This window comes from Rhinoderma darwinii, unplaced genomic scaffold (assembly GCF_050947455.1).
Source record: "Rhinoderma darwinii isolate aRhiDar2 unplaced genomic scaffold, aRhiDar2.hap1 Scaffold_611, whole genome shotgun sequence".
Taxonomy (NCBI): domain Eukaryota; kingdom Metazoa; phylum Chordata; class Amphibia; order Anura; family Rhinodermatidae; genus Rhinoderma; species Rhinoderma darwinii.
Window position 1 is genome coordinate 37,171 of NW_027464167.1, and position 25,708 is coordinate 62,878.

General features: G+C 47.8%; 2 protein-coding genes across 2 annotated transcripts in view; one reads left to right on the plus strand and one right to left on the minus strand.

Moving 5' to 3' along the window:
* Positions 1 to 15,407, plus strand: part of B4GALT2 (beta-1,4-galactosyltransferase 2) — a 34,091-nt gene extending 18,684 nt beyond the window's left edge. Inside the window, exons 5-6 of the mRNA XM_075848999.1 lie at positions 5,166 to 5,270; positions 8,664 to 15,407. Coding sequence (XP_075705114.1) covers positions 5,166 to 5,270; positions 8,664 to 8,814 — 256 coding nt within the window. The 3' untranslated portion in view covers positions 8,815 to 15,407. The remainder of the gene's footprint in view (positions 1 to 5,165; positions 5,271 to 8,663) is intronic.
* A 4,643-nt stretch (positions 15,408 to 20,050) lies between these two features.
* Positions 20,051 to 25,708, minus strand: part of LOC142726230 (von Willebrand factor C domain-containing protein 2-like) — a 64,272-nt gene continuing 58,614 nt past the window's right edge. The window contains exon 3 of the mRNA XM_075848998.1: positions 20,051 to 20,655. Within this exon, the coding sequence (XP_075705113.1) occupies positions 20,468 to 20,655 (188 nt within the window). The 3' untranslated portion in view covers positions 20,051 to 20,467. The remainder of the gene's footprint in view (positions 20,656 to 25,708) is intronic.

A 25,708-nucleotide genomic window follows, 5' to 3' on the forward strand; every position in this document is an offset into this window, starting at 1 on the left:
CAGGATCAGTACAGGATAAGTAATGTAATGTATGTACACAGTGACTCCACCAGCAGAATAGTGAGTACAGCTCTGGAGTATAATACAGGATGTAACTCAGGATCAGTACAGGATAAGTAATGTATGTACACAGTGACTCCACCAGCAGAATAGTGAGTGCAGCTCTGGAGTATAATACAGGATGTAACTCGGGGTCAGTACAGGATAAGTAATGTATGTACACAATGACTCCACCAGCAGAACAGTGAGTGCAGCTCTGGAGTATAATACAGGATATAACTCAGGATCAGTACAGGAGAAGTAATGTAATGTAATGTATGTACACAGTCACTCCACCAGCAGAATAGTGAGTACAGCTCTGGAGTAATAATACAGGATGTAACTCAGGATCAGTACAGGATAAGTAATGTAATGTTTGTGCACAGTGACTCCACCAGCAGAATAGTGAGTGCAGCTCTGGAGTATAATACAGGATATAACTCAGGATCAGTACAGGATAAGTAATGTATGTACACAGTGACTCCACCAGCAGAATAGTGAGTGCAGCTCTGGAGTATAATACAGGATGTAACTCAGGATCAGTACAGGATAAGTAATGTAATGTTTGTGCACAGTGACTCCACCAGCAGAATAGTGAGTGCAGCTCTGGAGTATAATACAGGATATAACTCAGGATCAGTACAGGATAAGTAATGTAATGTATGTACACAGTGACTCCACCAGCAGAATAGTGAGTGCAGCTCTGGAGTATAATACAGGATATAACTCAGGATCAGTACAGGATAAGTAATGTAATGTATGTACACAGTGACTCCACCAGCAGAATAGTGAGTACAGCTCTGGAGTATAATACAGGATGTAACTCAGGATCAGTACAGGATAAGTAATGTATGTACACAGTGACTCCACCAGCAGAATAGTGAGTGCAGCTCTGGAGTATAATACAGGATGTAACTCGGGGTCCGTACAGGATAAGTAATGTAATGTATGTACACAGTGACTCCACCAGCAGAATAGTGAGTGCAGCTCTGGAGTATAATACAGGATGTAACTCAGGATCAGTAATGTAATGTATGTACACAATGACTCCACCAGCAGAACAGTGAGTGCAGCTCTGGAGTATAATACAGGATATAACTCAGGATCAGTACAGGAGAAGTAATGTAATGTAATGTATGTACACGGTGACTTCCCCAGCAGAATAGTGAGTACAGCTCTGGAGTAATAATACAGGATATAACTCAGGATCAGTACCGGATAAGTAATGTATGTACACAGTGACTTCACCAGCAGAATAGTGAGTGCAGCTCTGGAGTATAATACAGGATATAACTCAGGATCAGTACAGGATAAGTAATGTAATGTATGTACACAGTGACTCCACCAGCAGAATAGTGAGTACAGCTCTGGAGTAATAATACAGGATGTAACTCAGGATCAGTACAGGATAAGTAATGTATGTACACAGTGACTCCACCAGCAGAATAGTGAGTACAGCTCTGGAGTATAATACAGGATGTAACTCCGGATCAGTACAGGATAAGTAATGTAATGTATGTACACAGTGACTCCACCAGCAGAATAGTGAGTGCAGCTCTGGAGTATAATACAGGATATAACTCAGGATCAGTACAGGATAAGTAATGTATATACACAGTGACCCCACCAGCAGAATAGTGAGTGCAGCTCTGGAGTATAATACAGGATATAACTCTGGATCAGTACAGGATAAGTAATGTAATGTATGTACACAGTGACTCCACCAGCAGAATAGTGAGTGCAGTTCTGGAGTATAATACAGGATGTAACTCAGGATCAGTACAGGATATGTAATGTATGTACACAGTGACTCCACCAGCAGAATAGTGAGTGCAGCTCTGGAGTATAATACAGGATATAACTCAGGATCAGTACAGGATAAGTAATGTCATGTAATGTATGTACACAGTGACTCCACCAGCAGAATAGTGAGTGCAGTTCTGGAGTATAATACAGGATGTAACTCGGGATCAGTACAGGATAAGTAATGTAATGTATGTACACAGTGACTCCACCAGCAGAATAGTGAGTTCAGCTCTGGAGTATAATACAGGATGTAACTCAGGATCAGTACAGGATAAGTAATGTAATGTATGTACACAGTGACTGCCCCAGCAGAATAGTGAGTACAGCTCTGGAGTAAAAATACAGGATATAACTCAGGATCAGTACCGGATAAGTAATGTATGTACACAGTGACTCCACCAGCAGAATAGTGAGTGCAGCTCTGGAGTATAATACAGGATATAACTCGGGATCAGTACAGGATAAGTAATGTAATGTATGTACACAGTGACTCCACCAGCAGAATAGTGAGTACAGCTCTGGAGTAATAATACAGGATGTAACTCAGGATCAGTACAGGATAAGTAATGTATGTACACAGTGACTCCACCAGCAGAATAGTGAGTGCAGCTCTGGAGTATAATACAGGATATAACTCAGGATCAGTACAGGATAAGTAATGTAATGTATGTACACAGTGACTCCACCAGCAGAATAGTGAGTGCAGCTCTGGAGTATAATACAGGATGTAACTTGGGATCAGTACAGGATAAGTAATGTAATGTATGTACACAGTGACTCCACCAGCAGAATAGTGAGTACAGCTCTGGAGTAATAATACAGGATGTAACTCAGGATCAGTACAGGATAAGTAATGTATGTACACAGTGACTCCACCAGCAGAATAGTGAGTGCAGCTCTGGAGTATAATACAGGATATAACTCAGGATCAGTACAGGATAAGTAATGTAATGTATGTACACAGTGACTCCACCAGCAGAATAGTGAGTACAGCTCTGGAGTAATAATACAGGATGTAACTCAGGATCAGTACAGGATAAGTAATGTAATGTACACAGTGACTCCACCAGCAGAATAGTGAGTGCAGCTCTGGAGTATAATACAGGATATAACTCAGGATCAGTACAGGATAAGTAATGTAATGTATGTACACAGTGACTCCACCAGCAGAATAGTGAGTGCAGCTCTGGAGTATAATACAGGATATAACTCAGGATCAGTACAGGATAAGTAATGTAATGTATGTACACATTGACTCCACCAGCAGAATAGTGAGTACAGCTCTGAAGTAATAATACAGGATGTAACTCAGGATCAGTACAGGATAAGTAATGTAATGTACACAGTGACTCCACCAGCAGAATAGTGAGTGCAGCTCTGGAGTATAATACAGGATATAACTCAGGATCAGTACAGGATAAGTAATGTAATGTATGTACACAGTGACTCCACCAGCAGAATAGTGAGTGCAGCTCTGGAGTATAATACAGGATATAACTCAGGATCAGTACAGGATAAGTAATGTAATGTATGTACACATTGACTCCACCAGCAGAATAGTGAGTACAGCTCTGAAGTAATAATACAGGATGTAACTCAGGATCAGTACAGGATAAGTAATGTAATGTACACAGTGACTCCACCAGCAGAATAGTGAGTGCAGCTCTGGAGTATAATACAGGATATAACTCAGGATCAGTACAGGATAAGTAATGTAATGTATGTACACAGTGACTCCACCAGCAGAATAGTGAGTGCAGCTCTGGAGTATAATACAGGATGTAACTCAGGATCAGTACAGGATAAGTAATGTAATGTACACAGTGACTCCACCAGCAGAATAGTGAGTGCAGCTCTGGAGTATAATACAGGATATAACTCAGGATCAGTACAGGATAAGTAATGTAATGTATGTACACAGTGACTCCACCAGCAGAATAGTGAGTGCAGCTCTGGAGTATAATACAGGATATAACTCAGGATCAGTACAGGATAAGTAATGTAATGTATGTACACATTGACTCCACCAGCAGAATAGTGAGTACAGCTCTGAAGTAATAATACAGGATGTAACTCAGGATCAGTACAGGATAAGTAATGTAATGTACACAGTGACTCCACCAGCAGAATAGTGAGTGCAGCTCTGGAGTATAATACAGGATATAACTCAGGATCAGTACAGGATAAGTAATGTAATGTATGTACACAGTGACTCCACCAGCAGAATAGTGAGTGCAGCTCTGGAGTATAATACAGGATGTAACTCAGGATCAGTACAGGATAAGTAATGTAATGTACACAGTGACTCCACCAGCAGAATAGTGAGTGCAGCTCTGGAGTAATAATACAGGATGTAACTCAGGATCAGTACAGGATAAGTAATGTAATGTATGTACACAGTGACTCCACCAGCAGAATAGTGAGTGCAGCTCTGGAGTATAATACAGGATGTAACTCAGGATCAGTACAGGATAAGTAATGTATGTACACAGTGACTCCACCAGCAGAATAGTGAGTGCAGCTCTGGAGTATAATACAGGATATAACTCCGGATCAGTACAGGATAAGTAATGTATGTACACAGTGACTCCTCCAGCAGAATAGTGAGTGCAGCTCTGGAGTATAATACAGGATATAACTCAGGATCAGTACAGGATAAGTAATGTAATGTATGTACACAGTGACCCCACCAGCAGAATAGTGAGTGCAGCTCTGGAGTATAATACAGGATGTAACTCAGGATCAGTACAGGATAAGTAATGTAATGTATGTACACAGTGACTCCACCAGCAGAATAGTGAGTGCAGCTCTGGAGTATAATACAGGATATAACTCAGGATCAGTACAGGATAAGTAATGTCATGTATGTACACAGTGACTGCTCTATTTATGAAGAATATGGGAAAGAATTGCTAAGACTAGCTGTTTTCTCCGCTGGAGTAAGATGCAATAGTTGTATGACGCAGTGCACGCCCCTTAATAAATCTGTTACGTGTTTCCACCGGCCGTGCGGCTGGTAACAGATTTCACTGTTTTAGTGTAGTAAGAACATCCCCATTATCTGTGTACAGTGGTCTGTCCCCCAGTGAAGAAGTCATGAGAGGGCCTGTACATTGTGGAACAAACCATTGCACACAGGTAATTGAGGGGGTTCTAACTTAAATAAGGGAGAGTTACTTTCCTTTTTTCCCCTATTTCTTCTACAGTAGACAGTAAGTTTAGAACAGTACGTAGATGAGGTTTATTACGGGACCCTCAGTGCTGTATAGAAGGTGGACGTATACATCGCTGCTCTCACATGTTCTCTCTGTGATTTACAGGATCACATTAAACGGGATGAAGGTTTCCAGACCGGACATTCGCATCGGCCGTTACCGGATGATCAAACACGAGCGAGATAAGCACAACGAGCCCAACCCTCAGCGGTAAAGTCCCTGCGCTCCGTGTTCTGCTCGCGGTTGGAGTCACTTACATTTATATTATTAATGATCCAAACTGATAAAAGTCACGAACAAATCCACAAAACACGGCTGATCAGTCTGTCCCGAGCCGGGGCGGAGGTGTCAGCAGAACACATGACTATACAAGGGGCGAGCGGCGGCGGAGCACATCACTATACAAGGGGCGAGCGGGCGGAGCACATCACTATACAAGGGGCGAGCGGGCGGAGCACATCACTATACAAGGGGCGAGCGGCGGCGGAGCACATCACTATACAAGGGGCGAGTGGGCGGCGGAACACATCACTATACAAGGGGCGAGCGGGTGGTGGAACACATCACTATACAAGGGGCGAGCGGGCGGCGGAGCACATCACTATACAAGGGGCGAGCGGGCGGAGCACATCACTATACAAGGGGCGAGCGGGCGGCGGAACACATGACTATACAAGGGGCGAGCGGGCCGTGGAACACATCACTATACAAGGGGCGAGCGGGCGGCGGAGCACATCACTATACAAGGGGCGAGCGGCGGCGGAGCACATCACTATACAAGGGGCGAGCGGGCCGTGGAACACATCACTATACAAGGGGCGAGCGGGCGGCGGAGCACATCACAATACAAGGGGCGAGCGGGCGGTGGAACACATCACTATACAAGGGGCGAGCGGGCGGCGGAGCACATCACTATACAAGGGGCGAGCGGGCGGCGGAACACATGACTATACAAGGGGCGAGCGGCGGCGGAGCACATCACTATACAAGGGGCGAGCGGGCGGTGGAACACATCACTATACAAGGGGCGAGCGGGCGGCGGAGCACATCACTATACAAGGGGCGAGCGGGCGGTGGAACACATCACTATACAAGGGGCGAGCGGGCGGCGGAGCACATCACTATACAAGGGGCGAGCGGGCGGCGGAACACATGACTATACAAGGGGCGAGCGGGCGGCGGAGCACATCACTATACAAGGGGCGAGCGGGCGGCGGAACACATGACTATACAAGGGGCGAGCGGGCGGTGGAACACATCACTATACAAGGGGCGAGCGGGCGGAGCACATCACTATACAAGGGGCGAGCGGGCGGTGGAGCACATCACTATACAAGGGGCGAGCGGGCGGTGGAGCACATCACTATACAAGGGGCGAGCGGGCGGCGGAACACATGACTATACAAGGGGCGAGCGGGCGGTGGAACAAATCACTATACAAGGGGCGAGCGGGCGGAGCACATCACTATACAAGGGGCGAGCGGGCGGCGGAACACATGACTATACAAGGGGCGAGCGGGTGGTGGAGCACATCACTATACAAGGGGCGAGCGGGTGGTGGAGCACATCACTATACAAGGGGCGAGCGGGCGGTGGAGCACATCACTATACAAGGGGCGAGCGGGCGGAGCACATCACTATACAAGGGGCGAGCGGGCGGCGGAACACATGACTATACAAGGGGCGAGCGGGTGGTGGAGCACATCACTATACAAGGGGCGAGCGGGTGGTGGAGCACATCACTATACAAGGGGCGAGCGGGCGGTGGAGCACATCACTATACAGGGGGCGAGCGGGCGGTGGAGCACATCACTATACAAGGGGCGAGCGGGCGGTGGAGCACATCACTATACAGGGGGCGAGCGGGCGGTGGAGCACATCACTATACAAGGGATGAGCGGGCGGTGGAGGGTGGAGCACATCACTATACAAGGGATGAGCGGGCGGTGGAGGGTGGAGCACATCACTATACAAGGGATGAGCGGGCGGTGGAGGGTGGAGCACTTCACTATACAAGGGATGAGCGGGCGGTGGAGGGTGGAGCACATCACTATACAAGGGATGAGCGGGCGGTGGAGGGTGGAGCACATTATGTGTCTCCGTTTTGCCAAAAGTAAGTCGTAGTTTCTAATGAATTTCTGTGAACGTTGAAGCTGTTTGGGCTGCAGGCGGCGCCCGCGGCCGCTGATTCTCTTCTGGGATCGGGGTTGCTGCGCTGCTCCTGGTTAGATAATGGATTGTTAGGCTACATTCACACGGCCGTTTTCAGTACAGTGAAGTCCTATGGGTGTGTCCACCCGCCCGTTTTTTTAATGGCCCCCATAGAAGTCAATGCATCAGTTTTTACCGGCTGTTTTTTAGGAAAAAGGGCCGGTAAAAAGTGATAATAGCCGAGGACTCCCGGCACACAGCGCTACGCTGGGCCCGGGGGAACCCCTGATGTTACTGTCCATATAAGGACAGGAATGTCGGGCTTTCATCTGTGGAGTCTCCGGCCAGAGCATTGTGAGATCACTGGCCCTATTATAATAGGGCCCCCCTTATAAGAATCGGTAATGTAGAAGCCGCAGCTCGTGGGTCAGACACATAAATATATATATATATACACCGCTCATCCCTCGCGCATTGCTTATGTATTAGATGTGATGTCAGGGGCTGATGTGTGATGTCATCATCCCCCGCGCCTCATTCACCGGTCACTGGCGGCAGATCTGACACCTTCAGGACCTGCAAAGAGCGGTGCACAGTAGTGTGATGTAGAAAAATACGTCTCCTACAATGCAATACATCCGTGTGCAACGCTGCCAGGTTGCAGATGCCATTCATCACAATTCTGACTGCAGCTCCACTATGACTGGATGTGACTGAAGTATAAAAGATAATGGAACTGCAGCTCTGGGTGTGACTGGAGTATGAGGCAGTGTAACAGCAGCTTTGTAACTGCAGCTCTGGGTGTGACTGGAGTATGAGGCAGTGTAACAGCAACATTGTAACTGCAGCTCTGGATGTGACTGCAGTATGAGGCAGTGTAACAGCAACATTGTAACTGCAGCTCTGGATGTGACTGCAGTATGAGGCAGTGTAACAGCAACATTGTAACTGCAGTTTTGGATGTGACTGGAGTATGAGACAGTGTAACAGCAGCATTGTAACTGCAGTTTTGGATGTGACTGGAGTATGAGACAGTGTAACAGCAGCATTGTAACTGCAGCTCTGGATGTGACTGGAGTATGAGGCAGTGTAACAGCAGCATTGTAACTGCAGCTCTGGATGTGACTGCAGTATGAGGCAGTGTAACGGCAACTTTGTAACTGCAGCTCTGGATGTGACTGGAGTATGAGATAGTGTAACAGCAGCATTGTAACTGCAGCTCTGGATGTGACTGGAGTATGAGACAGTGTAACAGCTCCATTGTAACTGCAGCTCTGGATGTGACTGGAGTATGAGGCAGTGTAACAGCAGCATTGTAACTGCAGCTCTGGATGTGACTGGAGTATGAGGCAGTGTAACAGCAGCATTGTAACTGCAGCTCTGGATGTGACTGGAGTATGTGTTGGGATGTTGAGGACGTTTTTATCAGTTTTACTTTATTTTATGTTCCAGATTCACAAAGATCCAGAACACGAAGGTGACGATGAGGAAGGACGGGATCAACTCGCTGCGCTACCACCTCATCCACTTTGCCAAATACCCCATGTACACGAACATCACTGTGGAGATTGGGAAGCCCCCGCCGCGGCCAGCGAGGGGATAGCGCCATCTCTGCTCCTCCTGTAGAGGCGGCCGGGGGTCTGCACAGATATTAACCCCTTGTGACCACCGCCGCTTCTTACCCTCATCATGTGCGGGTCATAGGGACGGTCCTGAGGTCAGAGGATTATTGCGGCAGCCACCGCCGGCGGGATCTACTGAGATCTACCCTGCAGCTCCTGACCCTGGATTACTGAGGGCAATGAGTGACATTTCTCCCCCTCTCTGGTCCACATTGGGGCAGTTTATTTTCTTTAAATAATTTTTTGTTTTATTTCTGGAAGTTGCCAGGGGGCGATTGTTTATAACTCCAGTCACATCCAAAGCTGCATTCACAATTCTGCTATGCTGGAAGAACGTAGTTTAGCTAAGATCCCACCATGCAATATGATCTGCTGCATTGCATTGTGAGGGATGTGTTTTCTACCAATATTTGCAATGCCCCCCCCTATGGCTGGAAGATTATTAATCCCGCTCCATAATCTACACTCCTTGTTACCGGAGCGGCGTCGATGCTGGAATATAATCCTGGACTTGATGTAACATCACAGATTATTATTGTGTGTTCCGGTATCCGTCCCGTCCAGTCCCCAGCGCGGCAGCGTCTCCCAGTCCGGAGGATGTCGTTACTGACCCACCATGAGGTCTACGGGGAGGTCCAGGCGGAGAGCACAACGCAGAATGGACGCTGACCTGTATTTTACCCTCCTCGTCTCCCTTAATCTTCACGTTTTTCACGATTTTTCACTTTTTTTTTTTTTACAAGCCGAGTTTGGATTTCAATAACTGGACATATAGAAAACAAAAAAGACAAGAAGTGCATGAGATTCCCCGAGCCAGAGACCTCGCAGTCCATGCATGTGAATTATCCATATATATCGTCTAGGTGCACCCCGGGCCTTATATCAGAGGAGCCGCGAGGAGCGGGCGGGCGGGCGACCTCTGAGGACGGAGCAATCACTGGAGCTTCTGTGGAGCATGGCAGAAACAAGGTGCCTGGGAACATGGGGGTGACGGGGGCAGAGAGGAGCAGCGTGGACTGTGATTATCCAGGGGTGCCAGGGTGCCGCTCCGGGGGAGTGCAGCTCCGGGGGGGGTGCCGCTCCGGGTGGGTGCCGCTCCGGGTGAGTGCCCGGTGTAAGTGTCATCTCGGCCACGTTTGCATTAGCGATGATTCAGAAGACCATTCTAGGGCCGTCATTCGTCCAGCCGCTGGTATAAGACCACCTATTGGTTGTGTAAAGTCAGGTGACATCTGCATGGCCAATCGAAAGTTATTATATGATGTAGGTGCAGCGCCGCTTCTGAATGTCGTGTGACAGGATAAATGACCGTCAATGATCTGCAACTTCATATACGATCCGGAGTTATATCAGGCCTACTACTCCAATCACATCCAAAGAGGCATTCACAATTCTGGTACATCAGGTCTGATACTCCAGTCACATCCAGAGCTGCAGTCACAATTCTGCTGTTATATCATGTATTATGCTCTAATTACATCCAGAGCTGCAGTCATAATTCTGCTTTAATATCATGTCTTACACTCCAGTCACATTCACAGCTGCAGTCACAATTTGGCTGGTACATTGTCTCATACACCAGTCACATCAAGAGCTGCTGTCACAATTTTGCTGGTTTGCGTTTCTGCAAGACACCACCTACAGTCCACAGCATTGAAAGTCCCACAATGCAACACGATGTGTGGGAAGTGCAGCGCTGTCCACATCTACAGACCAATATTCAGCACCTGGTAATACAGCGGAACCGGAGAGACTGAACCAGCAGGGAAATGTGAGATCCCACAACTTGCCTGCTACCAGCAGAATTGCGACTGCAGCTCTGAATGTGACTGGAGTATAAGATGCAATGTAAGAGTAAAATGGTGACTGCAGCCCTGGAAGTGACTGGAGTATAAGACATGATGTAACAGCAGAATTATGACTGCAGCTCTAAATGTGACTGGAGTATAAGATGCAATTTGAGAGTAGAATTGTGACTGCAGCTCCGGATGTGACTTGAGTAGAAGACAAGATGTTACTCTGGATTAGTACAAGATCAGTTTGGGAATACAAGCGTTACCTGGAGATTTAACCTGTTCTGTGACGTTCAGAATTTGATCTGTCTGTTAATATTTATTAGGCCAGGATCACACACACGCAGTTTTGAGGCAGTTTTTTTTTAGCCAAAGCCAGAAGTAGATCCGAAAGGAAGGAAAGGTATAAAGAAAAGAGGGATCATGTCCTTTCTTTCGTGTCCACTTCTGTGGTTGGCTAAAAAAAACTGCACCAAAACTGCGTGTGTGACCCTGGCCTTAAAGGGACATGTACACGGAACTAGCAGTTACTGGCCTCATGCTGTGCCTTCCTCCCCATTATCTAGTCCTGGGGTGAGACCATTTGTGATAAAAGGTGAACTCAATGGGGAACGGCCAAGCGACTCTCACCCAACGGAGAACCTTCCCGCCCTGAACCGCGGCCGTCTAGAATGTTATTCTCTATTCCTGTCTGGAACATTATATACTGTGTATACTCCATACATGTTATACTGGGCATTATATGCAGCACTTAACCCTTTCTGCAGCCTGTACCACGCGCCCACCGCTATCTCTAGTCTACCCGACTACGCAGGATTCATCCGCTGGCGTGACACCCTAATATGGGCGGAGCTGGAAATCCAGGGGTGGAGTTTGAGGTTTTAAAACATGCATATGAGGTCCAGGTCTATAATTATCTGATGTGACTATCCGTCCGGAGAGAACACAGAAAACGTATAAATTGCACGTGGTTGATGCTTCGTTACAATGTTACTGCGGCTCAACAACCACTTCTACCTGTGCACTAGATCTCCCAGCAGGTGGCGCCATCCAACTGTTATTTATGGAGAGGATTTAATGATCGACGCAAGAGGAAGGGACTGACTGCGGCTCTGCAACCTGCGGCTCTGTGGCTGTTGTGAAACTACAACTCTCAGCATGGCCTGACAGCGACATGCTCGGAGTTCCAGTTTCAGAACAGCTCTAGGACCACCGATTGCTGTCTACTGCTTGTCCTTATTAAAGAACAGGTCAGAGAGAAAAAACGAACGCCTTAATGTGAATGACCACTATAGAGGTACTGTCCCTTTAATCACACAAAAAAGGAAAATCACAAAGTATCTGTTTCTATTGTTCTGGAGTTTTGTTTTACTTCCTGTATATTGACCAACGTCGGCGCAAATCCAGCAAAGCACAGCGAGGATCTAAAGATCGGACTTATGTTTTACAGCTGCCATAAAGCGAGACTCCTCTCCTGTAACCGATAAAGCAGGACGTAGCACTCTGCAGTGTAACAATATAAGGCTGGGTTCACACACCCTATTAACGGACGTAATTCGGGCGTTTTAACCTCAAACACCAAAATCATTTTTTTTACGTGCCGCTGTCAAAAGACGGCGCGTAAAAAAGACCCCGCGTCAAAGAAGTGCCTGTCACTTCTTGAGACGTAATTGGAGCCATTTTCCATTGGCACCATAGAAAAAACGCTCCAATTACGTCCTTAATGGACGCAGCGAAAAACGATGCCATTACGTCTGAAATTCCGGAGCTGTTTTCTCCTGAAAACAGCTCCGTAATTTCAGCCGTAACGGAGGCTGCCGTGTAAGGTCTACAGAGCGGCATTGAGGCAGCGGCAATGCGTTTGACAGCCACGCCGGCACCCTGTTTGGCGCAGTTGTCAAGTTGCTAGTAAATTGCCAGTTAACCTGCAAAATCGCGAGTCCATAAAGGGTGTATTCATTAATGGCCGCACGATTTTGACGGTAAACGCACGGCCATTAACTAGCAAAGTGACAGCCGCACCACAGCTTGCCAGTGCGACTGTTGCACGCGTTGTGGCGACGTCCGTGCCGCTCCATGGGGTCTTACCCTAGGGGCGCAGTCACACGCAGCAAATTGTGTTTTCATCAGATTAGAACTCGCAGAAACCCCGGCATCGGCTGCAGAAACATTCAGAGGGAGTGATTAGAAGTAAATCGGAGACTATTGACTCTCTGTATCATCCCCTTTAGTCCGTTCCCTCTGTTTCCTATACAGTCCGCTTCCTTTATATTGGTACAATGTACACACACTCCAGTCCTTCACACACCACAGGAGTGACCTACAACCCTCGCAGATACTTAAATATATAAAAATACTTATAACATAGAAGTGACGGGCGATATACATTATATCAGGATACAATACATGGAGAACACAACCGCACACAGCCGCCTCCTATTCCGACCTTCCCTGGGCACTTTGCACATGTGACTAGTAATGTGTATGTATATATAATATAAATCCAGATCCCAACCCTATACCCTGGACGAACACCTATAACCAAAGCCACATACAGCGCCCGACCATTAGTACATACATAGCGCATATATATATATAATACACATACGATTCGTACACATATAAGGTCTGCTGTAATGTTATTATACTTATATACATACACAGAAAGCACACGTATAATATAACAGCCCGTTCCTGATGTTCGGTGCTGATCGTCCAGGACTGGCAGGAAAAGAGAGCGAGCCCAGAACTTCACATGGCCTATATGTTCCTATGATTTGACTCCGCCCACTTCATTACACCACCTTAGGACCACCCATATACCTTCCAATGTGCATCTATACAGTATAGGTATATAAAATCCCAGCATGCTGTGTGCACAGCACCTTATAAGGCAGCAGAGAAGAATCTATGACCAAACGACGTCTCAATGTGTGAACAGCACCGAATAATCTCCGTGTATACTCCATCTATTCAGCAGATATACTGCATGTGGTCATAAGACTCCTGTACCAGTAAGCACCAAAATCTGCCGCGTGTGACTTGCCCCGTACACACAACCGTAGCCGGTCGGGAAGGTAACGGGCAGGAGACACATGGGGGAATATATTAAATCCAATGTGTCTAACGCTAATCTGAAATGAATTTATGTCGGCAGAAAATGCAACAAATGTATCAGAGGCGCAACGCTTAATATATTGACAGAAATACAAATCTACGTCCATGAGCAGCTGTAGGTCCGCGCCATAACCTGCCAGTGTCTGGAGTAAATGATGATAAATCCATCGTTCCTGTGGAGGCTCCGCCCCCTTCGCCTAAACCTGCCTCCTTTTCTCGCCACCTACAGAAAGTGGCAAAAAAGGTAAAAAGTCGCAATTTTTAGAGCAGCGATGGCGTGCGCCAAATTTTGTGACTTTTTTTACGCCAGAAAACTGGCAAAAAACGTGCTGATATTTTCCCGCCATTGTTTTTGTTCTCGTCTTTATTCTGGTGGTTCGGCCCCTTCATATTCCGGTAATATTTAAAGAGAGGCTCCAGCTGCAGTAACGTCAGCAGTGACTCTTCCGTCATTTCCTCCCAGCAGTCCTAGAGTTGGTGCCTGGAGTCGTCTTAGGCCGGGATCACACACACGCAGTTTTCATGCTGTTCTCTAGTCCACAACCAGGAGCGGATTCCAAAAATGAGGAGAGTCTTACCTCGAAACTTCCCCTCCCTTTACCATCCACTCCTGGCATTAGCTTCAAAAACGGCACAGTGTGAAAATACAGCAAGGCCGGGTTCCCAGTGGTCGCTGCATAAAAATCACGCAGCGTGTCCGACCCGCAGTGCATCCTGTCCGAAAAATCATGCCACATTGTGGTGCGGTTTTTCAAACGGAATTTCCACTGCGGAAGAAAGACGTTCATACTTACCCCATCCGTCTTCTCTGCACGTAGTCCGGCCTCCTACCATGACGTTGCAGCCCGTGATTGGCTGAAGTAGTCACATGGGACGAGTTTTGTTTTCCGGAGTTGCGATTTATGCAGCGTAATTACTGCGAATATGGCGCAAAAGTTGCAACACTCGGCTTTCTGTTGCGGGTTTTACATCCCCATTGAATTCAGTGGTAAAAAACCGCAACGGAGAATCAACACAAACGCAGCATAAACGGACTTCGATGTAAATTCTGCAGCGTTTTTTTCCGCAGCGCGGGCCGGAGAGTTTCTAAATCTCATTCACTTTGCTGCTGCTGTAAATGCTGCAGAGTTTCTGCACAGAAATCAGTTGCGGAAATTCCGCAGGGTTTACGCAACGGGGGAACCCGGCCTGAGGGGTATATGCAGACGGTGCGGTTAATTTCCACAAATTGCCACGATTTTGCAGGAATATATTGCAACTTGACGCCACTATTTGAATATTCCCCTAGACCAGGACCACACACGCAGTTCTTGGTGCAGTTTTTTTTAGCCAAACACAGAAGTGGACACGAAATGCAGGCGCTGCGGGGCTCGTCTTTACACCTTCCCTTTCTTCTGAATTCACTTCTGGCTTTGGAAAAAAAAATTCACCAAAACCTTTGTGTGTGATCCCGGCCTTCCAGTTCCAGACATTGATATGAAGCCGCCCGGGGTGGGTGAGGGGCAGCGTTGGGGTGACTCCGCCTCTGTGATTGTGCAGGTGGAAGGTCTGTCCACTTTGGATGCTTCTTGTATTTCTTTTTCTATGATCTGTGTCGGGGTTTGAAGACAATAATATTGTAACCTCCGTCTTTACAGTTTTCATAAAATAATTGTTGAAAATTTTGCGGGTCGACTTTTATTTGCAGTGCAGCGGACGAGGTCCAGACGTCTCCATCAACCTCACTCAATGTCGCTGTGTGAACGCGGCTCAATGAGGAGACAGAAGCTGAGACTACAAGAGGAACGTTTAATGTAAAGTCCATACAAGTTCTCCGCCCGCCATCAGGATACGACGATCCCAGAGATCCGAGCACAGGGGGATTCCTCACAACTAACCACATGAACGTGTTCACATTGCTGTCGCCGTTTACAGCTGGCGATCTATCGTTACATTATTACATTGCGGCGATCTATCGTTACATTATTACACTGGCGATCTATCGTTACATTATTACACTGGCGATCTATCGTTACATTATTACATTGTGGCGATCTATCGTTACATTATTACATTGTGGCGATCTATCGTTACATTATTACACTGGCGATCTATCGTTACATTATTACACTGTGGCGATCTATCATTACATTATTACACTGTGGCGATCTATCATTACATTATTACACTGGCGATCTATCGGTACATTATTACACTGGCGATCTATCGTTACATTATAACATTGTGGCGATCTATCGTTACATTATTACACTGGCGATCTATCGTTACATTATTACACTGTGGCGATCTATCATTACATTATTACACTGTGGCGATCTATCGTTACATTATTACACTGGCGATCTATCGTTACATTATTACACTGTGGCGATCTATCGTTACATTATTACATTGTGGCGATCTATTGTTACATTATTACATTGTGGCGATCTATCGTTACATTATTACATTGTGGCGATCTATTGTTACATTATTACACTGGCGATCTATCGTTACATTATAACATTGTGGCGATCTATCGTTACATTATTACACTGGCGATCTATCGTTACATTATTACATTGTGGCGATCTATCGTTACATTATTACACTGGCGATCTATCGTTACATTATTACACTGGCGATCTATCGTTACATTATTACACTGTGGCGATCTATCGTTACATTATTACACTGTGGCGATCTATCGTTACATTATTACAGTGTGGCGATCTATCATTACATTACACTGGCGATCTATCGTTACATTATAACATTGTGGCGATCTATCGTTACATTATTACACTGGCGATCTATCGTTACATTATTACACTGGCGATCTATCGTTACATTATTACACTGTGGCGATCTATCGTTACATTATTACACTGGCGATCTATCGTTACATTATAACACTGGCGATCTATCGTTACATTATTACACTGTGGCGATCTATCGGTACATTATTACACTGGCGATCTATCGTTACATTATAACATTGTGGCGATCTATTGTTACATTATTACACTGTGGCGATCTATCGTTACATTATTACACTGTGGCGATCTATCGTTACATTATAACATTGTGGCGATCTATCGTTACATTATTACACTGGCGATCTATCGTTACATTATTACATTGTGGCGATCTATTGTTACATTATTACACTGGCGATCTATCGTTACATTATAACATTGCGGCGATCTATCGTTACATTATTACACTGGCGATCTATCGTTACATTATTACACTGTGGCGATCTATCATTACATTATTACACTGTGGCGATCTATCGTTACATTATTACACTGGCGATCTATCGTTACATTATTACACTGTGGCGATCTATCGTTACATTATTACATTGTGGCGATCTATTGTTACATTATTACATTGTGGCGATCTATCGTTACATTATTACATTGTGGCGATCTATTGTTACATTATTACACTGGCGATCTATCGTTACATTATAACATTGTGGCGATCTATCGTTACATTATTACACTGGCGATCTATCGTTACATTATTACATTGTGGCGATCTATCGTTACATTATTACACTGGCGATCTATCGTTACATTATTACACTGTGGCGATCTATCATTACATTATTACACTGTGGCGATCTATCGTTACATTATTACACTGGCGATCTATCGTTACATTATTACACTGTGGCGATCTATCGTTACATTATTACATTGTGGCGATCTATTGTTACATTATTACATTGTGGCGATCTATCGTTACATTATTACATTGTGGCGATCTATTGTTACATTATTACACTGGCGATCTATCGTTACATTATAACATTGTGGCGATCTATCGTTACATTATTACACTGGCGATCTATCGTTACATTATTACATTGTGGCGATCTATCGTTACATTATTACACTGGCGATCTATCGTTACATTATTACACTGTGGCGATCTATCGTTACATTATTACACTGTGGCGATCTATCGTTACATTATTACAGTGTGGCGATCTATCATTACATTACACTGGCGATCTATCGTTACATTATAACATTGTGGCGATCTATCGTTACATTATTACACTGGCGATCTATCGTTACATTATTACACTGTGGCGATCTATCGTTACATTATTACACTGGCGATCTATCGTTACATTATAACACTGGCGATCTATCGTTACATTATTACACTGTGGCGATCTATCATTACATTATTACACTGGCGATCTATCGGTACATTATTACACTGGCGATCTATCGTTACATTATAACATTGTGGCGATCTATTGTTACATTATTACACTGTGGCGATCTATCGTTACATTATTACACTGTGGCGATCTATCGTTACATTATAACATTGTGGCGATCTATCGTTACATTATTACACTGGCGATCTATCGTTACATTATTACATTGTGGCGATCTATTGTTACATTATTACACTGGCGATCTATCGTTACATTATAACATTGCGGCGATCTATCGTTACATTATTACACTGGCGATCTATCGTTACATTATTACATTGTGGCGATCTATCGTTACATTATTACACTGGCGATCTATCGTTACATTATTACACTGGCGATCTATCCTTACATTATTACACTGTGGCGATCTATCGTTACATTATTACACTGGCGATCTATCGTTACATTATTACACTGTGGCGATCTATCATTACATTATTACACTGGCGATCTATCGGTACATTATTACACTGGCGATCTATCGTTACATTATAACATTGTGGCGATCTATTGTTACATTATTACACTGTGGCGATCTATCGTTACATTATTACACTGTGGCGATCTATCGTTACATTATAACATTGTGGCGATCTATCGTTACATTATTACACTGGCGATCTATCGTTACATTATTACATTGTGGCGATCTATTGTTACATTATTACACTGGCGATCTATCGTTACATTATAACATTGCGGCGATCTATCGTTACATTATTACACTGGCGATCTATCGTTACATTATTACATTGTGGCGATCTATCGTTACATTATTACACTGGCGATCTATCGTTACATTATTACACTGGCGATCTATCGTTACATTATTACACTGTGGCGATCTATCGTTACATTATTACACTGTGGCGATCTATCGTTACATTATTACAGTGTGGCGATCTATCGTTACATTATTACACTGGCGATCTATCGTTACATTATTACACTGTGGCGATCTATCGTTACATTATTACACTGTGGCGATCTATCGTTACATTATTACACTGTGGCGATCTATCGTTACATTATTACACTGTGGCGATCTATCGTTACATTATTACATTGTGGCGATCTATCGTTACATTATTACAGTGTGGCGATCTATCATTACATTACACTGGCGATCTATCGTTACATTATTACACTGGCGATCTATCGTTACATTATTACACTGGTGATCTATCGTTACATTATTACACTGTGGCGATCTATCGTTACATAATAACATTGTGGCGATCTATCGTTACATTATTACACTGGCGATCTATCGTTACATTATTACACTGTGGCGATCTATCGTTACATTATTACACTGGCGATCTATCGTTACATTATTACACTGTGGCGATCTATCGTTACATTATTACACTGTGGCGATCTATCGTTACATTATTACACTGTGGCGATCTATCGTTACATTATTACACTGTGGCGATCTATCGTTACATTATTACACTGGCGATCTATTGTTACATTATTACACTGGCGATCTATCGTTACATTATTACACTGGCGATCTATCGTTACATTATTACACTGTGGCGATCTATCGTTACATTATTACACTGGCGATCTATCGTTACATTATAACATTGTGGCGATCTATCGTTACATTATTACACTGGCGATCTATCGTTACATTATTACACTGGCGATCTATCGTTACATTATTACACTGGCGATCTATCGTTACATTATTACACTGGCGATCTATCGTTACATTATTACACTGGCGATCTATCGTTACATTATAACATTGTGGCGATCTATTGTTACATTATTACACTGGCGATCTATCGTTACATTATAACATTGTGGCGATCTATTGTTACATTATTACACTGGCGATCTATCGTTACATTATTACACTGGCGATCTATCGTTACATTATTACATTGTGGCGATCTATCGTTACATATTACACTGGCGATCTATCGTTACATTATTACACTGGCGATCTATCGTTACATTATTACACTGTGGCGATCTATCGTTACATTATTACACTGTGGCGATCTATCGTTACATTATTACAGTGTGGCGATCTATCATTACATTATTACACTGGCGATCTATCGTTACATTATTACACTGTGGCGATCTATCGTTACATTATTACACTGTGGCGATCTATCGTTACATTATTACACTGGCGATCTATCGTTACATTATTACACTGGCGATCTATCGTTACATTATGGCGATTTACCATTATATTATAAATTTGTATTTTTATGACGACATTGTTTCTGCTGTTCACCCACAAGGAATCTATAACTCCGCCCGATCATTTCCGCTGACGCTTTGACTGCCATCTTGTAGAATAATTGGGGATAATACATGGTTTCGGCGCTGGCCATCATATAACCAGTGAAGGTCTGTTAATAATCTACAAGCAGAGACAAGGACTGTGGGCCGGGGTCCGTGTGTTTGCCACATGTCGTACACTCATATATTAGTATAACTGGGGGAGGGGCATTCTATCATCCGGTCCCTCTACGAGTTCTCCTGTCTCTCCTCCGTGCTGCAGTTCTTCATCTTCTCACATTTGGCCAGGCGGTTTCCTTCCCAGTATCCCACGTCCTCTCCATCGTGACACCGACACTTGGTACAAGCGTCCACCCAAACGTACTGACCGGCGGGAATCACGCGACCCTGAGAGGCATCGGCATAGCAGTTGGGACCTGTAATGGGGGGAGAATCGTTATAATACACAGCACGTGATACAGGACACAACTATGAGGTCACTGGTACATTAATGCAAATATCTCATCAGCCAATCACATCGCAGCGCTCAATGAATCAAACCTCAAATGTCCAAGTGACCAGAAAATATTTTCAAAATCGCTCCAGTCACGAGATTTCAGAGCGACTAAACAGTAGTAGAAACTTGAACTCACTCGTTAAGGTTTAGACTTCTCCATTGAAAAAAGTTTCTACAAAAAATCCAAGTTCAGCCTCAGAGGGTGGAGAGCGGCAGGACTGAACCCCAGAACTGACGGGGGATTGTGGGAGCTGACAACACCTGGAGAGGAGAGCGGCCGGACTGAACCCCAGAACTGGCGGGGGGATTGTGGGAGCTGAAAACACCTGAAAAGGAGAGCGGCAGGACAACCCCAGAACTGACGGGGGATTGTGGGAGCTGAAAACACCTGAATAGGAGAGCGGCCGGACTGAACCCCTGAACTGACGGGGGGGGGGGGGATTGTGGGAGCTGACAACACCTGGAGAGGAGAGCGGCCGGACTGAACCCCAGAACTGACGGGGGGGGGATTGTGGGAGCTGATACATGGGGAGGAGAGCGGCCGGACTGAACCCCAGAACTAGCGGGGGGATTGTGGGAGCTGAAAACACCTGAAAAGGAGAGCGGCAGGACTGAACCCCAGAACTGACGGGGGATTGTGGGAGCTGACAACACCTGAAGAGGAGAGCGGCAGGACTGAACCCCAGAACTGACGGGGGGATTGTGGGAGCTGACACATGGAGAGGAGAGCGGCCGGACTGAATGCCTGAACTGACGGGGGGGGTGGGGGATTGTGGGAGCTGACACATGGAGTGGAGAGCAGCCGGACTGAACCCCAGAACTGACGGGGGGTTGTGGGAGCTGAAAAAAACCTGGAAAGGAGAGCGGCTGGACTGAACCCCAAGACTGACGGGGGATTGTGGGAGCTGAAAACACCTGGAAAGGAGAGCGGCCGGACTGAACCCCAGAACTGACGGGGGATTGTGGGAGCTGAAAACACCTGGAAAGGAGAGCGGCCGGACTGAACCCCAGAACTGACAGGGGGAGGGGGGATTTGTGGGAGCTGACAACACCTGGAGAGGAGAGCGGCCGGACGGAACCCCAGAACTGATGGGAGGGGGGATTGTGGGAACTGACAACCCCTGGAGAGGAGAGCAGCCGGACTGAACCCCTGAACTGACAGGGGGGGCTGTGGGAGCTGACCACCTGGAGAGGAGAGCGGCCGGACTGAACCCCTTAACTGACGGGGGGGGGGGAATTGTGGGAGCTGACACATGTGGAGGAGAGCGGCCGGACTGAACCTCAAAACTGGCGGGGGGATTGTGGGAGCTGAAAACACCTGGAAAGGAGAGCGACCGGACTGAACCCCAGAACTGACGGGGGATTGTGGGAGCTGACAACACCTGAAGAGGAGAGCGGCAGGACTGAACCCCAAAACTGGGGGGGGGGGTATTGTGGGAGCTGACCACCTGAGAGGAGAGCGGCCGGACTGAACCCCAGAACTGATGGGGGGATTGTGGGAGCTGAAAACACCTGGAAAGGAGAGCGGCCGGACTGAACCCCAGTACTGATGGGGGGGATTGTGGGAGCTGACACATGGAGAGAAGAGCGGCCGGACTGAACCCCAGAACTGACGGGGGGGGGGGATTGTGGGAGCTGACAACACCTGGAGAGGAGAGCGGCAGGACTGAACCCCAGAACTGATGGGGGGGATTGTGGGAGCTGACACAGAGAAAAGAGCGGCCGGACTGAACCCCAGAACTGACGGGGGGATTGTGGGAGCTGACAACACCTGGAAAGGAGAGCGGCCGGACTGAACCCCTGAACTGACGGGATTGTGGGAGCTGAAAACACCTGGAAAGGAGAGCGGCCGGACTGAACCCCTGAACTGACGGGGGATTGTGGGAACTGACAACACCTGGAGAGGAGAGCGGCCGGACTGAACCCCAGAACTGACGGGGGATTGTGGGAGCTGACAACACCTGGAGAGGAGAGCGGCCGGACTGAACCCCAGAACTGACGGGGGATTGTGGGAGCTGACAACACCTGGAGAGGAGAGCGGCCGGACTGAACCCCAGAACTGACGGGGGGAGGGGGGATTGTGGGAGCTGATACATGGGTAGGAGAGCGGCCGGACTGAACCCCAGAACTGGTGGGCGGATTGTGGGAGCTGAAAACACCTGGAAAGGAGAGCGGCCGGACTGAACCCCAGTACTGATGGGGGGGATTGTGGGAGCTGACACATGGAGAGAAGAGCGGCCGGACTGAACCCCAGAACTGACGGGGGGGGGGATTGTGGGAGCTGACAACACCTGGAGAGGAGAGCGGCAGGACTGAACCCCAGAACTAATGGGGGGGATTGTGGGAGATGACACATAGAGAGGAGAGCGGCCGGACTGAACCCCAGAACTGACGGGGGGATTGTGGGAGCTGACAACACCTGGAAAGGAGAGCGGCCGGACTGAACCGCTGAACTGACGGGGGGGGGGGGATTGTGGGAGCTGACACATGGAGAGGAGAGCGGCCGGACTGAACCCCAGAACTGACGGGAGGATTGTGGGAGCTGACAACACCTGGAAAGGAGAGCGGCCGGACTGAACCCCAGAACTGACGGGGGATTGTGGGAGCTGACAACACCTGGAGAGGAGAGCGGCCGGACTGAACCCCAGAACTGACGGGGGATTGTGGGAGCTGAAAACACCTGGAGAGGAGAGCGGCCGGACTGAACCCCAGAACTGACGGGGGATTGTGGGAGCTGACAACACCTGGAGAGGAGAGCGGCCGGACTGAACCCCTGAACTGACGGGGGGAGGGGGGATTGTGGGAGCTGATACATGGGGAGGAGAGCGGCCGGACTGAACCCCAGAACTGACGGGGGATTGTGGGAGCTGACAACACCTGGAGAGGAGAGCGGCCGGACTGAACCCCTGAACTGACGGGGCGATTGTGGGAGCTGACAACACCTGGAGAGGAGAGCGGCCGGACTGAACCCCAGAACTGACGGGGGAAGGGGATTGTGGGAGCTGATACATGGGGAGGAGAGCGGCCGGACTGAACCCCAGAACTGATGGGGGGGAATGTGGGAGCTGACACATGGAGAGAAGAGCGGCCGGACTGAACCCCAGAACTGACGGGGGGATTGTTGGAGCTGACACATGGAGAGGAGAGCGGCCGGACTGAACCCCAGAACTGGCGGGGGGATTGTGGGAGCTGAAAACACCTGAAGAGGAGAGCGGCAGGACTGAACCCTAGAACTGATGGGGGATTGTGGGAGCTGACAACACCTGAAGAGGAGAGCGGCAGGACTGAACCCCAGAACTGACGGGGGGGATTGTGGGAGCTGAAAACACCTGGAAAGGAGAGCGGCCGGACTGAACCCCAGTACTGATGGGGGGGATTGTGGGAGCTGACACATGGAGAGAAGAGCGGCCGGACTGAACCCCAGAACTGAAAGGGGGGGGGGATTGTGGGAGCTGACAACACCTGGACAGAAGAGCGGCAGGACTGAACCCCAGAACTGATGGGGGGGATTGTGGGAGCTGACACATAGAGAGGAGAGCTGCCGGACTGAACCCCAGAACTGACGGGGGAATGTGGGAGCTGACAACACCTGGAAAGGAGAGCGGCCGGACTGAACCCCTGAACTGACGGGGGGGGATTGTGGGAGCTGACACATGGAGAGGAGAGCGGCCGGACTGAACCCCAGAACTGACGGGGGGATTGTGGGAGCTGAAAACACCTGGAAAGGAGAGCGGCTGGACTGAACCCCTGAACTGTCGGGGGATTGTGGGAGCTGACAACACCTGGCGAGGAGAGCGGCCGCACTGAACCCCAGAACTAACGGGGGATTGTGGGAGCTGACAACACCTGGAGAGGAGAGCGGCCGGACTGAACCCCTGAACTGACGGGGGGGGGGATTGTGGGAGCTGACACATGGAGAGGAGAGCGGCCGGACTGAACCCCAGAACTGACGGGGGGATTGTGGGAGCTGAAAAATCCTGGAAAGGAGAGCGGCCGGACTGAACCCCTGAACTGACGGGGGATTGTGGGAGCTGACAACACCTGGAGAGGAGAGCGGCCGCACTGAACCCCAGAACTAACGGGGGATTGTGGGAGCTGACAACACCTGGAGAGGAGAGCGGCCGGACTGAACCCCAGAACTGACAGGGGATTGTGGGAGCTGACAACACCTGGAGAGGAGAGCGGCCGGACTAAACCCCAGAACTGACGGGGGGAGGGGGGATTGTGGGAGCTGATACAAGGGGAGGAGAGCGGCCGGACTGAACCCCAGAACTGGCGGGCGGATTGTGGGAGCTGAAAACACCTGAAAAGGAGAGCGGCAGGACTGAACCCCAGAACTGACGGGGGATTGTGGGAGCTGAAAGCACCTGAAAAGGAGAGCGGCCGGACTGAACCCCTGAACTGACGGGTGGATTGTGGGAGATGACAACAACTGGAGAGGAGAGCAGCCGGACTGAACCCCAGAACTGACGGGGAGGGGGATTGTGGGAGCTGACACATGGAGAGAAGAGCGGCCGGACTGAACCCCAGAACTGACGGGGGGATTGTGGGAGCTGACACATGGAGAGGAGAGCGGCCGGACTGAACCCCAGAACTGGCGGGGGGATTGTGGGAGCTGAAAACACCTGAAGAGGAGAGCGGCAGGACTGAACCCCAGAACTGACGGGGGGATTGGGGGAGCTCACATGGAGAGGATAGCGGCCGGACTGAACCCCTGAACTGACGTGGGGGGATTGTGGGAGCTGACACATGGAGAGGAGAGCGGCCGGACTGAACCCCAGAACTGACGGGGGGTTTGTGGGAGCTGAAAAAAACCTGGAAAGGAGAACGGCTGGACTGAACCCAAGAACTGACGGGGGATTGTGGGAGCTGAAAACACCTGGAAAGGAGAGCGGCCGGACTGAACCCCAGAACTGACGGGGGGATTGTGGGAGCTGAAAACACCTGGAAAGGAGAGCGGCTGGACTGAACAA